At 44.8% G+C, this 16,820-nt stretch overlaps 2 protein-coding genes across 2 annotated transcripts in view; both read left to right on the forward strand.

Annotated features, from left to right (window-relative positions):
• The window catches only part of LOC308571671 (olfactory receptor 11A1-like), a gene marked incomplete at its 3' end in the record, with an annotated part of 29,363 nt that extends 18,534 nt beyond the window's left edge, over positions 1 to 10,829 (forward strand). The window contains exon 2 of the mRNA XM_081167316.1: positions 10,061 to 10,829. Coding sequence (XP_081023442.1) covers positions 10,061 to 10,829 — 769 coding nt within the window. The remainder of the gene's footprint in view (positions 1 to 10,060) is intronic.
• On the forward strand, positions 1,445 to 4,458 carry LOC308570559 (olfactory receptor 2D3-like; the record flags this gene model as incomplete). The annotated part of the gene is made up of 2 exons (XM_081165467.1): positions 1,445 to 1,464; positions 3,510 to 4,458. Exon 2 carries the CDS (start codon positions 3,529 to 3,531, stop codon positions 4,456 to 4,458), a length of 930 nt encoding a protein of 309 aa, XP_081021593.1. The 5' UTR covers positions 1,445 to 1,464; positions 3,510 to 3,528.
• Positions 10,830 to 16,820: the final 5,991 nt, after the last annotated feature.

The raw sequence follows: 16,820 nt of genomic DNA on the forward strand, positions 1-16,820 counted from the left end.
AGATCCAAACAGAGAAACTTGGAGGGACACATTTGGCTCCTAGACATGAAGTTCCCCACCACTTTCCTACACTGTATGCTCTCATAATGTACATTGCATGGCTTTCTTTCTCAGTTTCTTCCCAATGTGTTGACTTTCTTCCCAAACTACATGACAATACATTTAAAAACATTTATCTGAGCTTTAAAACAACCCCTCCCAAAACATTATAATAATTCTAATAGGTAGGAGCAGATAAGAAGAGGGATGGAGGAGGAATCAACCTTTCTCAAATTCAAAGGAGACACAGTTGATCCAAACAGGATGGATCACAATATGGAACAGATCAATAGGTCATTCAGAATCTGTGGAATAGTGGATGACTTTACCAGGTGGCTCAGTGGTTTTCTCACTGCCTTCATCCTTAACCCATTTCCCCTTTAAAACTTTTAAATAAGAATATCTATCTGTCCACAGATCTATCTGGGCAGCCATCACATGGTGGTCCTTGCTGTCACACACTTACTCATAGAGCAATCACCCTGAGAGCGATGAGATTTGACGACATTATGTCACTCTCAGGGGGAATTGTGTGGCGAAAACATGGCTGCCCCATGTAAACACTGGTGGCAGATATATTTTTCTTAGTCCCATCCCCTCTGAAAACAGAGATGGACCAGAGTTCAGGGGGTCTATCCATGCCTAGGTAAGAAACAATAATAATGCCAAAAACATATTCCGCTCAGTATAAATATTAAGATCCCATACATTAATATTTCTAACTAAAACCATTTTATGTATTTGGATATCCAGTCAAATCTTGTTTAGGGTTGGAGGTGAAACGCTGTTGTGAGGCCCATTTACACAGTTTAATAGGAAAAATATATTCCATTTGCCACTTGCTATACTTTCCCCCAAAATACATTTTTCCCCATTTCTGGAAGGGAGACAAAAGGTACAAGTGGAAGTGGCAGTGGCAGTAGTTGGTTGCGGGTCTAGTGGTGTAAACTCCAGTGTGAGATGCTTCTCCTCAAGGAGCACTGTGCTCCAATTGGGGCCTCTATATTAAACTGGAGACACACCCATCTCTGAGGGATCCTTTTTGCAATATTCTCCCCAGTTCGTACATTATAATCTCTGTATAAATCAGACATTTTGAACTCCCAGAATTAATTACCTGGAGATTTAAAACCTAGCCCTCAGAAGTACTAGGCTTTGGGCAATGTAGAAATCCCATGGAACGGTAAAAAACCTTGGTATCTCTCTTGGGTTTAGGAGGCTGGTTGCATCATTCATATAGTTCAGAAAGCCAGCAAATTAGAAGCCACTCTCCCAGGATCATTTCCTTTAAGTGCTTATGAGAAGCTATTTTATGAACACGCATTCACCATAGGTGAGAATATGTCAGTTTCTTTCTAAAGGATTTGGAGAAATGGTGCTAATGAATCCTGGGACATCTGTGATTGTGACAGTGACTTACTACAGGTAAGTTCTAGAACACTGCTATTCTTGGCAGCATTGTACCATCTTTCAATGCCCCCTTTGACTTTAAGGCAAACAAACTCATTAATTCAACAATTTTTAAATTGACTGTCAGTAAAAAAAAAAAAAAAAGTGCAGTCTATGCTCTCAAGCTAATGTAGTTTACTGTGTTGCTCTCCTCCCTTTTTATCCCAATTAAAGAGGCTGAGATTATTTTTTTGACAAAATATGCCACATCATTATATAGAGAGCATGAATGATGAAGATTTATCATGAACATTCAGCTCTTAAACACAATCATGATTTAACTAAGACCCAATGATTTATATGGGAATGAAGTCCCACTAATATTGAAATATATCCAACTAAGTCATTCCCTCAGTAGATCCATTGGAATGGGCATAACCAAGTCCATGGTTTCCCTGGGTCTGCTCTGAGTAAGACAGAATATAATCCTTAAATTTAGATCCAAGCCACTGATTTTATCCTATGCCACCTTGGAATGTACTTTAACCTGATAATAAGGCTGAATCATTTGAAAACAAAGATAAGCTCTCCTTATATTTGACCGGACTCATTCAGTGGCCTTAGAATGCTGACTGCCTGTTGGTGATGGTGAATGGGAAACCATGGGGACAGAACTGAGTATCCTGAAATGAAGCATGGCATGGCCGGGTAGAACATGGAACAGGAGAATTCCACACTGCAACAGTTTGTTGTAGATACAAGTGCCCTTCTCCTTGCCTAGGGGACAAGCTCAGGATGCCTGCACTTTCAATTTCTGATTTCAACTGCGGGTCTTTCATATTTGAACTAAGTAGTAACCTTCAGAACAATCACATTCCATAGCTTCATTCCTAATGTGGGGAACAAAATTGACTAACCTAACTCAAAATTCACTGTGCAGTTATAATTGGAGCTCATGTACAAAATTCCTTAAGTTTATCAGGTAGTTCAGGTATCCATGTCTGCACAAACCTGGGTCCACTGTGATCTTTCCTCTCACAGTGAATGGTAGGGGGATTATAATTAGAGGTGGTTTTTTTAAAATCCATGATTAAACATAAATTCTGCCCGTGAACGAATTCAGGAATAGAATTGAGGTATGGTGATGGTCCCCAGGTTTGCCCAGGGTGGGGTGGCATAATTGGAAGCCCCAAGAAGGGAAGATTGGGCGGGCTGTGTACCACCATATTTTCTGGTCTTCTTCATGTGCTGAATCAGTTAGATGCAGTTCTACTCAGAACAGAACCATTGAAATTATTGGACCTCAGTTAGTCATATTCATAGCTTTCCATGGGTTTACTCTGAATAGAACTGATGGATACAAGCCAATAACTTTTGTCTTAATCATTTCCCTCCAAGAACTGGCCTTCTATTTCTGCTGTTTCTTGAGCTCCTGTGTGGCACACTAAGTGGCACACTTAGATAACAGCGTATGGGAAGTCACTAGTCACAAGAAGAAAAAAGAGGCAGACTTCCAGGCACTTAGGAAAAGTGTAACAGTTCCCCATCAGGTATATAAATCACCCATGCAGTGTTTTTTCTTTCTGCTGGGAGGTCTCCCATTTCCCATTTTAAAGTCATCTGCTGAACTTTAGAATTGAGTGGGAATTTAAATCCAGGTATCCACAGCGTAAGCATCATGTTCTAAACCCACTCCAACTGGAGCACTGTATTGGCCGGGGCTGATGGGAATTGCAGTCCAAATCCTCTTCATGGAACCAGGTCAGGGAGGTCTGCTCTAACCACTCTATAACACTGGCTTTTCACCAAGGAAGTTTTAGAAGAAGTGCTGATAAGTCTCTGTAATATTCTCTCTCTTTTTAAAGGCATGGGTTTATATATTCTAATCTTCAAAATGTTCCCAAGTGGACAATGGAAAAACAAACAAACGCTCCTTGTAATTATCCATATTATGTGCTTTGTCAACCTTTCAAAATTGTACTTGCGTGCTGTGTTTGCAAAGGTTATGGTGATCTGATGTTTTGTTGATATTTTAACAAGAATATAAACCAATAAATGAAATTCTCTCCTCTTCCCAATAGCACTGGAGTCATATCAGACATGGCAAATGGAACAGTTGTTAAGGATTTCATCCTACTGGGATTCTCGAGTGTCTCACATAGCCGGATCCTTCTCTTCATACTCTTTCTATCCATCTATGTGGTCACACTATCAGGGAACAGCCTCATCATTGGCATCACTAGCATTGACTCCCGGTTGGCCACACCCATGTACTATTTCCTCCGGAACCTTGCAGCCATTGACATTTGCTACATCTCCAGCACGGTTCCACAGCTGCTAGTCCATTTTTTGAGCCAAACCCAGTCAATCTCGCTTCTGGCCTGTGCTACCCAGAACTATGCCTTTTTTGCCTTTGGTGTGACTGAATGCTTTCTTCTGGCTGTCATGGCCTATGACCGCTATGTGGCTATCTGCAACCCCCTAAACTACATGCTGGTGATGGGGCAGGGAGCATGTGCTAAGATGGCGGCTGCTTCATGGGTCTGTGGTTTCCTCCAATCAGTGGTCCTCACAGTGTATACCTTTCATGTGCCCTTCTGCAAGTCCAACCGTATAGACCATTTCTTCTGTGAGGCCCCTCAGGTGCTCAAGTTGTCCTGTTCTGACACATATATGAATGAAATGGTCATCTTTGCTGTGGCTGTAATGGTCCTCATTATCCCCCTCTCCCTAGTCTTTGTGTCCTACACCCGCATTGTGGGAACCATTTTGCGCATGAGCTCAGCAGCTGGGCGTCTGAAGACGTTCTCCACCTGTGCTTCACACCTCATTGTTGTCTCCCTTTTTTATGGGGCAGCCATTTTCATGTACATGAGGCCCAAATCCACCCACTCTGCCAATCAGGACAAGATGATCTCCCTGTTCTACTCTGTCATTACCCCTATGCTCAACCCCATTATCTACAGCCTCAGGAACAAGGAAGTGAAGGGGGCAGTGATGAGAATCCTGAGGAAAACATTGGATTCTTAGGCTGTACCACTGAAACAACAAATTGATTCTGTCAATACTCAGATGTTGACTCCCTCTAGTGATAGCACCGATTCTGGGTTTTAGGGGACCCTTGGGTAAGATGCTCTCAGTAGTCCCCCCCCCCCACAATACTCCTTCTTCTTTGCTCCTGTTGCCACTTTCCATTTGTTTGCTTATTTCTCTGGGACCAATCTGTATCATTTCCCAGAGAGAGAGAGGGAATAATGCATGGGTCTCATACTTTTTTAAGACTTGTGTGCATAATTACATTTCTTTCTTTTTTTAAAAAAATAATATTTATTAATAGTTTCAGAATTACAGAAAAAAACAAAAAACAACACTACAGTACATAGAAAAGAAGAAAAACAAAACAAAACATAGAAACCAATACAATACAGCAAAAAGATAAAAAAGAAGAAAAAAAGACACAAATCCCATATTACATATCTTTAACTTCCATTTGCTTGTTTCATTGACCTCCTCACACCTCCCTTTTTGTATTCTAGTTTAATTAGTTATTTCAGCAAATTCTTTCCATCTTTCTCAATTTTTATTAAATAATTTATCTTAACAATTTAACCTATTAATTAACTCAACAAATCCTTACCATCTTTCACCCTTATTCTGTTATTCAAATTACCTTAATTTATTTAACCTTATCTTACCATAAAATACCTTAGAGCTTGAAACTTAATACTAAATTATACGTAATTCCTGATATAATTTCTACTAGAGCCATATAGTTTCATTCCAACATTTTCCCTAATATTCATTAATTTTAGGCTAATTCCCTAAATAAATTTTTTTCTTTATAAAATTTTCCCAGTGTTCATCCAACGTCTCTTCTTCCTGGTCTCGGGTCATGTCAGTCCTTACTGTCCATTCCATCTAGTCCATCAACCTGGTAGTCTTATGTCCGAGGCCCTTAAGTCTCTTCCATGTCCCGTCTGCAGATCTTCTTCTTCTTGTTTATACCTGCACTTTTCCTTGTCTTTTGTTGGTCTCTTTCTTAATTTCTTTCCTTTCTCATTGAGGAGTAGGTCTCTGGGAGGTTCCAACCCAAAATTATCTCTGCCTCCCTTCATCAAACCAGCCCATTCCCCACAGTCCCACTCCCCACAGTCATCAATGTAATCCATAAAATATTTAAGAGCATATTTCAAAGTCTCTCCAAAGTTAAGAACCTCCTCAGCTCCAGACTCCCCCTGGCCCACTCCAACTTCAATCTTCAAAAACAGCGGCTTATGCTCCTGTAGGGCCTCGGGTCTCTCCATTTGTATTATTTGAGGTGCAACCACAACCTCCTCCATTATCTTCTGCACTTGCCCAATCAATACAGGTTCCTGATTTAGTCCCTGAATGGTTTCTGTATCAATATTCCCTGTTTGTCCACAGTTATTGACCACAACAGTCATCAAATCCATTTTCTCATTCATCAAATCCACCTTCTCATGCATCTGTTCCAACAAAGCACTTGTCTTACATAAAGCAAGCACCAAAAATTCCTCCCAGCTCATATTTAGTCAAGGTCAAAAAGACTGGTCCCACGATCTTAATCTCACAGCTGTAGAGTCCTCAAGTAGACTGCAGCAACAATTTAGCAAGCTCCCTCTAGAGGAGACAATTTCAATTTGTATCCATCTTTTTAAGGCAAGTCCAACAAAAGAAAATTACTTTCATTTTTCAGATATTTTGTTTCTTTAGAATGCAAAAGGCAACATTGGAATCAGTTTATTTCTCTTCTTTAGCTATCTGTCAAAGTATTCCATTCACAGTCAATAGACCTCTCCAACAATTTCTGTCTCTGACACCCCATTCCCAGGTTAGAGATGGTGGAAACTTATTTTTCTTCACTCCCTCTCCTGCAGGCATTAAACAACCCCCCCCTTTTCTCCTGCTTCCAAGGGGGTTTCAGTAGTTTTAAATGAAGGAAATTTAAACTTTTTTAACGACTTTCCAGGCTTTAGCTTACAAGGTTTTTGCTTCAGTCTATGTACAAAAAGCGGAATGCGGACTTCCTGTTTTGAACCTTCCCGCTTCGATGCCAAATTAAGATATTTCTTGATCCAATTTTCCGTTTCTACTCACGGGTACTTATTTTAAATCCAATTGTCCACAGGAAAAAGTCAGCGCTCTCTGGCAATGGCTATGCGGCTTCACCTCGTGAAAGTAGCAATCAGTTCGTAGCACCGCGCAGCTCACCCCACTTAATTACATTTCTTAGCAAGTGTTGTGGGTGGCACCCATTTTGGTCACTTCTCTTCACCCTTCCCTTGTTGCTTTTTTTTTTTAAAGGATCTGGGTCAAAGTTGGATATACAGTCATACCTTGGAAGCCAAATGGAATCTGCTCCGGAAGTCCATTGGACTTCCAAAATGTTTTACTTTCAAGGCACAGCTTCTGATTGACTGCAGGAGCTTCCTGCAGCCAGTTGGAAGCTGCAGAATCCCTGCCGGATGTTCAGCTTCCGAAAGAACATTTTCAAACTGGAACACTCACTTCTGGGTTTGTGGCATTCGGGAGCCAAAATGTTCGACTGCTAAGGCTTTTGTCAACCAAGGTACGACTGTAGTAGAATTAACATGAGAACTGAAAAGCAAATAAAGCTAAAACAGGAAGTGGGAAAGAGTGTCACTCTTCCAACTTCCTCCTGCAGCTGTATGTACTTTGCAAGTGGGGAAGGAAAAAAAAGCCACCCCCAAATCACCTCACAACAAAGGGGGAAGTAAATGGAACACGATTATTCTCATTATTGAACACAAGCTCTATTGGACACAAGCTATGCTCATTTTTCCATGCCAGGAAATTGGAGAACCAATTTAAAAAGACAAAATAAATCAGACTTATTAGGAAGTGGGGGGGGGGATGATGGAAATTTATATAGTTAATAACAAAAAAAGCAAGAGAAAATATTTAGGAGTGTGAAATAAATGAAACACAGTAACCTGTGATATTTCCACATGTGTGTTCCTCCCCCATTGCTGACTTTTGAGGCTGGTAGTCCAGCTGCTGTGGAATTTTGAATGTTTGCCCAGGAGAAATGTGGTAGCAGCAAAATATTATACTGTCTGTGAATGGGACTCTCTGGACTTCCATGTGCGTTAGCTGAAGATGATTGATGCTTTGTACAATAGGGCGGTTCACAAAAAACTTTTTTTGAAAAAAATGCCTGCTCCAAAGGTCTTATCCTACTACACTAGGGATTACATAGCTATTTCTGAAATTTCATGCATATCAGTTAATATATTGACCCTGCTCCACTGAATTGAAATTTCAGCCTTCACAACATAGGAAAACGGCCAAGTAAACAGTTTTTTCGTGGAGGCTTTGGAGCAGGCATTTTTCTTTAAAAAGTTTTTTTATGAACTGCCCTATTGTACAACGGAGAATATCCAATGGAGAAAGAAGTAATGTAGGCACCTCTCTTGGGTTTAGGAGGCTTGCTGCATTATTAATCAGCAGCAACTCTCCCAGGATCATTTCTTTTAAATGCTTATGTAGAGCTGTTTCAAGATCACTCTTTCTTCATAGCTCAGAAGACTTCAGTTTCTTAGCATGAATCTGGACAAATGATGCTACAGACACTTAGGATATCCTTGAATATAACAAAGATTTGCTGCAGGTAATAATAATGATAATAATATTATTATAATAATTTATTATTTATACCCTGCCCATTTGGCTGGGTTTCCACAGCCACTCTGGGCGGCTTCCAACCGAATATTAAAAACAATACAGCATCAGACATTGAAAACTTCCCTAAACAGGGCTACCTTCAGTTGTCTTTTAAAAAGAAAATAGTTGTTTATTGCCTTGACATCTGCTAGGAGGGCGTTCCACAGGGCAGGCACCACTACTGAGAAGGCCCTCTGCCTGGTTCCTTGTAACCTCACTTCTCTCAGTGAACCGCCAAAAGGAACCGCCAAAAGGCCTTCGGTGCTGGACCTCAGTGTCCGGATGATGGTGGTGGAGATGCTCCTTCAGGTATACAGGACCGAGGCCATTTAGGGCTTTAAAGGTCAGCACCAACACTTTGAATTGTGCTAGGAAACGTACTGGGAGCCAATGAAGATTTTTCAGGACCGGTGTTAAATGGTCTCGGCGGCCACTCCCTGTCACCAGTCTAGAGATAACTAGAGTATGCACCACTCTGGCAAGTTATCGAACACTGCTATTCTCTGCAGAGTGATGCCATTTTTAAAACTCTTGTATGTCTTTGGGACACATCAGTTCATTAATTTGAGGATATTTGAATGAACCTCAGTAGCAGATATGGAGTCTAGCTCTGAGGTGAAGGCACTCTACTAACATGTTTTCATATCTCAGTCCAATCGTCTCTCCTCCTCCCAATTTAGAAAAGTGGAGCTCATTTTTGGCAAAATATTTCATGTCCTATTGAGAGCTTGAATAATGTAGACTCATAATAAAAACTAAATGTATATCTTTTGGTTGCATTCATGATGCTTTTGTTATATTGGATTTGATCTAGACCAGGAGTAGGGAAACGTTTTCATTCTAAAGGTCACATTTTATTTTGGGCAACGATGTAGCAGTCTAGAAGCAAAAAGCATCATCAGGGTTTAATCAGAAAGAAAGGGTAAAGGAGGGTGTCAAGAAGGACTGGCCATGGATGCTAGTCATTAAGGCAAAATGGGGTGGTGTCCTCCCACCTGCACAAACTCTTCCCCCTTCCATTCCGTCAACTCCTAACTACAATGCAATTGCTTCAAGTCCACTATCTGCTTCTGCCTCCTGCTAGCTGCTGCACACAAAGTTCAGAACTCTTTATCTCTGTGGCTCACAGCTCTCCCTCTGCACGTCCTGCAAGGTGGATGGGTGTTTCTTTCCACAACAGACTCTCTGAGGTAGAGGAGGAACACTGCCTAGAATCATTGTGATTAGCTTGGGGTGGGGGTAACTCAACAGACACAACATTTCCTAGTTCACTCTAGCATTGCTAATGGCCACCCCTAGCCAATCCCATTGCTTGCCTCTGCCAGCACATAAGCAATGAACCCACCCTAGGAGAAGATGCGAGAGCGGCAGCATGGCCTCTGTTGTGAATTTGGGAAAGCAGTTATTATACATCAAAGGATATGTAAATAACAAAAATTTCAAAATAATGTACATATCTATTTGGGGGTAATGGGCTCATGTCAAACCAACCAAACAACTTTAAGCTGGAGAAAAATAGGAAAAAAAAACATTTCTAGCAACCATCTGTGCCATGTTAGGGATCAAACAGACTGAAATAAATTCATTTCATTGTTCACTTTTGATGGATTTGACTGACATCCCTGTTGCGTTTACAAGAAAATTGCATGCACAAAATATAATTCATGGTTCCCCTACATTAAAATGTCTGTATTTCAGATTATATTTTATAGTTGATGTCTCAATTGTTTGACACAAGACCCATGTTGGATAGAGAAGAAGAAAACCAGACAGCCACAATAGAATTCATTCTCTTGGGATTTGGGAATCTCCCTGAACTGCAGCCTCTTCTTTTTGTCCTCTTCCTGATTGTTTTTATTATGTCACTAACTGGGAACCTCCTGATTGTTTTGCTCATTGTGGCTGATCAGCAACTTCACACTCCCATGTACTTCTTCCTGGGAAATTTATCCGGCATGGAGACTTGCTACAGCTTGATTATCTTACCCAAAATGTTGGCCAATTTGATAACTGGAGAGAGAACCATTTCTGTTCGTGGGTGCATAGCCCAATTTTATTTCTTTGGTTTGTGTGCTGGTATAGAAACCTATCTCCTGGCAGCAATGTCCTATGACCGCTATTTGGCTATATGTAGACCTTTACACTACAGCACCATTATGCGTAGAAGGTTCTGTGTTCACCTCATGGCTGCAACATGGATTAATTCTTTGCTGGCTAACTTCATTGTGATCATCATGATGGCTCAGCTATCCTTCTGTGGTCCCAATGTCATAGATCATTACTTTTGTGACTTCATCCCGATTGTAAAACTGTCCTGCAGTGACACAAGCATGGTTGAAATCACCGCCCTTTTCTTTAATTTCAATTTTAATGTTGCCCCATTCTTATTGACTCTCACATCCTATGTTTGCATCATTGCCACCATCCTAAAGATCCCATCCACCACTGGAAGGAAAAAGGCCTTCTCCACCTGCTCCTCTCATCTAATTGTGGTTTGCATATTTTATGGCACTTTAATCATTGTCTACATGTTGCCAGACTCCCCAACTCTAAGAGGTCTGAATAAAGTCTTCTCCATTTTCTATACCATCTTGAATCCTTTGGTCAATCCTCTCATCTACAGCTTGAGAAACCAAGAAGTTCACAAAGCCCTAAGACGAGTTTGGAAGAAATTGAACATCTTTTGCAAGGCATGATCTGAACTCTTTCCTTTCCATTAAGTTTATCAGCTAGTCAAAGTACTCATGTATGCAGAACCCTGGCTCCAGTGGGAACTTTCTTCTAACTGTGAATAGTGTGTGTGTGTGTGTGTGTGTGTGTGAATTATAATTAGGAATGATATCATCCTATAGTCCTGATCTTCTGTTCTCCATTTTCCCCTGTGGCTAGCTATTTGTTAAAGAATAATCAACCTCAACAAAAGCAAATTATGTAATAAACATCAGATCTAGGTTTGCTGTTAGTTTTATTTAGGGGTTGTGTTTTTTTAAAAATATTTTCTTTATCACAGAAATGCGCACACAAGTCATATCCCTGTTTGTCTATATGTACTCCCATCTTTTGCAGTCTTTTTAATGGGCTGAATCCAACCAAGTTGGATAGATCCACTGAAATTAATGGATGTAAGTCTGTCAGATTCATTCATTTTAATATATTTCTTTTCAGAACTAATGTTGGATACAAGGCCATGTTTTTTGTCATGATCATTTTCTTTCAGGAACTGGTGTTCCTGATGTTTCCAATTCTGCAGTTTCTTGAGCTGTTCTGTGACTTGGGGTTCATTGATCAATTAGATAAAAGTGAATGGGAAGTCATCAGTCTCAAGAAGAAGGAAAAGGTGGTAACCCCCAGGTATATAGGAAAAGAATAAGAGTTCTCAACCTGGTCTATCAACAGCTTCCTTCTGTAGTCTGGTGTGTGTGTGTGTGTGTGTGTGTGTGAACTCTTTCCTATATGCGGCACACAACCATGACTTAGGTGGCCCATATACCCTCCAAAGTTCTCTGCTTCATGCCTTACTAACTTCTGAGTTCCATTGGACTGGGACGAGAATATGGCAGAGAGACTTCTCAGTTATGTCCAAGCTTAAAAATTCCTTCCCTGGGGAAGTTCATTCTTTCCTCCGCTACTTGGCCTTCCAGTGTTATATAATGGCTTTTCTTACCTACAATAATAATAATAATAATAATTTATTATTTATACCCCGCCCATCTGGCTGGGCCTCCCCAGCCACTCTGGGCGGCTTCCATAAAAACCAAAAATACAGTAAAATGTCACACGTTAAAAACTTCCCTGAACAGGGCTGCCTTAAGATGTCTCCTGAATGTCAGATAGTTGTTTATCGCTTTGACATCTGCTGGAAGGGTGTTCCACAGGGCGGGCGCCACTACCGAGAAGGCCCTCTGTCTGGTTCCCTGTAGCCTCACTTCTCGCAATGAGGGAACCGCCAGAAGGCCCTCGGCGCTGGACCTCAGCGTCCGGGCAGACTGATGGGGGTGGAGACGCTCCTTCAGGTATACTGGACCGAGGCCGTTTAGGGCTTTAAAGGTCAGCACCAACACTTTGAATTGTGCTCGGAAACGTACTGGGAGCCAATGCAGGTCTTTCAAGACCGGTGTTATATGGTCTCGGCGGCCGCTCCCAGTCACCAGTCTAGCTGCCGCATTCTGGATTAGTTGTAGTTTCCGCGTCACCTTCAAAGGTAGCCCCACGTAGAGCGCATTGCAGTAGTCCAAGCGGGAGATAACCAGAGCATGCACCACTCTGGCGAGACAGTCCGCAGGCAGATAGGGTCTCAGCCTACGTACCAGATGGAGCTGGTAAACAGCTGCCCTGGACACAGATTTGACCTGTGCCTCCATGGACAGCCGTGAGTCCAAAATGACTCCCAGGCTGCGCACCTGGTCCTTCAGGGGCACAGTTACCCCATTCAGGACCAGGGAATCCTCCACACCTGCCCGCCTCCTGTCCCCCAAAAACAGTACTTCTGTCTTGTCAGGATTCAACCTCAATCTGTTAGCCGCCATCCATCCTCCAACCGCCTCCAGACACTCACACAGGACCTTCACCGCCTTCACTGGTTCTGATTTAAAAGAGAGGTAGAGCTGGGTGTCATCCGCATACTGATGAACACCCAGCCCAAACCTCCTGATGATCTCTCCCAGCGGCTTCATATAGATGTTAAAAAGCATGGGGGAGAGGACAGAACCCTGAGGCACCCCACAAGTGAGGGCCCAAGGGTCTGAACACTCATCCCCCACCACCACTTTCTGAACACGGCCCAGGAGGAAGGAGCGGAACCACTGTATAACAGTGCCCCCAGCTCCCAGCCCCTCAAGACGGTCCAGAAGGATGCTATGGTCGATGGTATCAAACGCCGCTGAGAGATCCAGCAGAACTAGGAAACAGCTCTCACCTTTGTCCCTAGCCCGCCGGAGATCATCAACCAGTGCGACCAAGGCAGTTTCAGTCCCATGATGAGGCCTGAATCCCGACTGGAAGGGATCCAAATGGTCCGCTTCTTCCAGGCGTGCCTGGAGTTGTTCAGCAACCACTCGCTCAATCACCTTGCCCAGGAATGGAAGATTTGAGACTGGGCGATAGTTGGCCATCGTGGCCGCATCTAAAGATGGTTTTTTAAGAAGCGGTTTAATAACCGCCTCTTTCAGCGGGTCTGGGAAGGCTCCCTCACGGAGGGAAGCATTCACCACCCCACGAAGCCCATCGCCCAGTCCTTCCCGGCTAGCTTTTATAAGCCAGGATGGGCAAGGATCCAGGAGACAGGTGGTTGGTTTCACTCGTCCAAGCAGCCTGTCCACATCCTCGGAGGTAACAGATTGAAATTGATCCCACTCAACTTGACTAGACAGAACTCTAGCACTCTCCCGCCCCGGCCCTGCTCCCACGGTGGAGTCTACTTCTTCCCGAATCTGGGCGATTTTATCTGCAAAAAACTTTGCAAAATCATTGCAGGAGAACATGTGGCCCGTACTGGGCCCCGATGTTGCAGGTGGTTCCGCTAAATTGTGAACCACCTGAAAAAGTCTCCTGCTGCTGTTTTCTGCAGATGCAATAGAGGCGGTGAAGAAATTCTTCTTCGCCGTCGCTATCGCCACTTGGTAGGCTCGACGTTGAGCTCTAACCTGTGTCCGGTCAGATTCGGAATGAGTTATCCGCCACCGGCGCTCTAGCCGTCTCAACGATTGTTTCATTGCCCTCAGATCCGTGGAAAACCACGGGGCTGTCCGGGCTCCATGCAATCGGAGAGGGCGCTTCGGAGCCAAACAGTCAATAGCCCTGGTTAACTCCACATTCCAGCGGGCCACCAGGGAATCGGCTGAAAGGCCATCAACATGGGATAAAGCATCCCCTACCACTCTCTGGAAACCATTTGGATCCATTAAGTGGCGGGGGCGGACCATCCGAATTGGTCCCACCTCCCTGCAGAGGGGATGGGTCGCAGAGAAGTCCAGTTGCACCAGGAAGTGATCTGACCATGGCACTTCTTTCATTTCGCTTTTACTTAGTGTCAGATCACCAACATCCATAGAGGTAAACACCAGGTCCAAGGCATGTCCACGGCTATGGGTTGGGCCAGACTTATTCAGGGACAGCCCCATGGAGGCCATGCTTTCCACGAAGTCCCGAGCGGCCCCTTGTAAGGTCGTGTCGGCATGGATGTTAAAATCCCCTAGGACGACCAGGCTAGGTGTCTCCAGGAGAACATCCGCTACGACCTGGAGCAGCTCGGGCAGGGAATCCTTGGTGCAGCGGGGAGGTCGGTACACCAAAAGGAATCCTGTACTGCCCCTATTGCCCAACTTCCAGAACATGCACTCAGAAAACTGGGTCTTCCCAATAGGACGCCTGGTGCAAACTAATGACTTCCTAAAAATCACTGCAACCCCCCCTCCCCGCCCACGTGACCTGGGTTGCTGTGCGTAAGAGAAACCTGGTGGACAAGCAGCGGCAAGGACAGGCCCATCTGCTTCATCCAACCAAGTCTCTGTTACACATGCCAGGTCAAATCCTCCATCCATGATCAAGTCATGGATGGCAGTGGTCTTACGAATCATTGACCTGGCATTGCACAGCAGCACCTTCAGGTCACGTGGGTATCCCTTGCTGATTCTAGTATCCATCCGGACAGGACCAGACCCGGAGGCAGGGATAGTCCTCAGACAACGACTAAACCTGCCTCCTCTGTAATGACATGGTCTGGTCTTAGCGTAACTCCTCCTCCTACCCGTGATCACTGAGATCGGTTGTCCCAGTGCATCCCCCCCTGTGGAACATGCCCCAGCCATTTTGTGGGCTGGGGCCCACTCCCCGGCAGCCCTGAACCCTCCCCCTAAAAACAAAATAACAACTTAAACAAACAAACAAAACCAATAAAACAATACAAACAAAAAAAATGTAAAAATTACAAAAACATCAAAATAAAAAAAATAATAATTCCCCAAGCCCAACCAAACATCCATCCCACCCCCACCCCCCACATACAAAAAATCCAAAGAAAATTTTTAAAAAACATTTTAAAAACACTCTGTGCCTCTCCGGCAGTAACAACTGTCCTAGTGAGGCCTGTCAGGCCCCGCCCCGGGCCAGGTGGTAAGTGGCAGGGAGGAGCAGGGCCCTCAGGCACTCACTCAGGGGACTCCTCCTGGGCAGCAGGCAGCAAGCAGCACACAGTCCTTGTGAGGCTTCAGGCCCCGCCCCAGGCCAGATGGTAAGTGGCAAAAGCAGGGCCCACAAGCACTCACTCAGGGGAGTCTTCCTGGGCAGCAGGCAGCAAGCAGCATGCAGTCCTTGTGAGGCCCCAGGCCCCGCCCCAAGCCAGATGGTAGGTGGCAAAAGCAGGGCCCACAAGCACTCACTCAGGGAGTCTTCCTGGGCAGCAGGCCGCAAGCAGCACGCAGTCCTTATGAGGCTTCAGGCCCCGCCCCAAGCCAGATGGTAAGTGGCAAAAGCAGGGCCCACAAGCACTCACTCAGGGGAGTCTTCCTGGGCAGCAGGCCGCAAGCAGCACGCAGTCCTTGTGAGGCCCCAGGCCCCGCCCCAAGCCAGATGGTAAGTGGCAAGAGCAGGGCCCACAAGCACTCACTCAGGGGAGTCTTCCTGGGCAGCAGGCAGCAAGCAGCACGCAGTCCTTGTGAGGCCCCAGGCCCCGCCCCAAGCCAGATGGTAAGTGGCCAAAGCAGGGCCCACAAGCACTCACTCAGGGAGTCTTCCTGGGCAGCAGGCCGCAAGCAGCACGCAGTCCTTATGAGGCCCCAGGCCCCGCCCCAAGCCAGATGGTAAGTGGCAAAAGCAGGGCCCACAAGCACTCACTCAGGGGAGTCTTCCTGGGCAGCAGGCCGCAAGCAGCACGCAGTCCTTGTGAGGCCCCAGGCCCCGCCCCAAGCCAGATGGTAAGTGGCCAAAGCAGGGCCCACAAGCACTCACTCAGGGAGTCTTCCTGGGCAGCAGGCCGCAAGCAGCACGCAGTCCTTATGAGGCCCCAGGCCCCGCCCCAGCCAGATGGTAAGTGGCAAAAGCAGGGCCCACAAGCACTCACTCCGGGAGTCTTCCTGGGCAGCAGGCCGCAAGCAGCACACAGTCCTTATGAGGCCCCAGGCCCCGCCCCAAGCCAGATGGTAAGTGGCAAAAGCAGGGCCCACAAGCACTCACTCAGGGAGTCTTCCTGGGCAGCAGGCAGCAAGCAGCACGCAGTCCTTATGAGGCCCCAGGCCCCGCCCCAAGCCAGATGGTAAGTGGCAAAAGCAGGGCCCACAAGCACTCACTCAGGGCGTCTTCCTGGGCAGCAGGCCGCAAGCAGCACGCAGTCCTTATGAGGCCCCAGGCCCCGCCCCAGCCAGATGGTAAGTGGCAAAAGCAGGGCCCACAAGCACTCACTCAGGGAGTCTTCCTGGGCAGCAAGACATTTGATCTGCCAAGTTGTTGTCCTAGTTTATCAGCTTCAGTGATAGTATCTGCCATCTTTTCTCTTGCATATTGATGTTTTACAGAAATGAGTTTTTAGGGTTCATTATGGTGTGAGCATTGTTGTTGTTGTTTGAATGACAAGCTAACCATGTTTCTAATTCATGTGATGAGCTTTTATCCCTTCATTGATTTTTAAAAATCAAGCTGCTGTATTCATGGATGTGATTCTTTTTATTAATATTATTATATCTTTTATTGAAATT

Source organism: Podarcis bocagei (genome assembly GCF_964188305.1).
Source record: "Podarcis bocagei genome assembly, chromosome: 13".
Classification (NCBI taxonomy): Eukaryota; Metazoa; Chordata; class Lepidosauria; order Squamata; family Lacertidae; genus Podarcis; species Podarcis bocagei.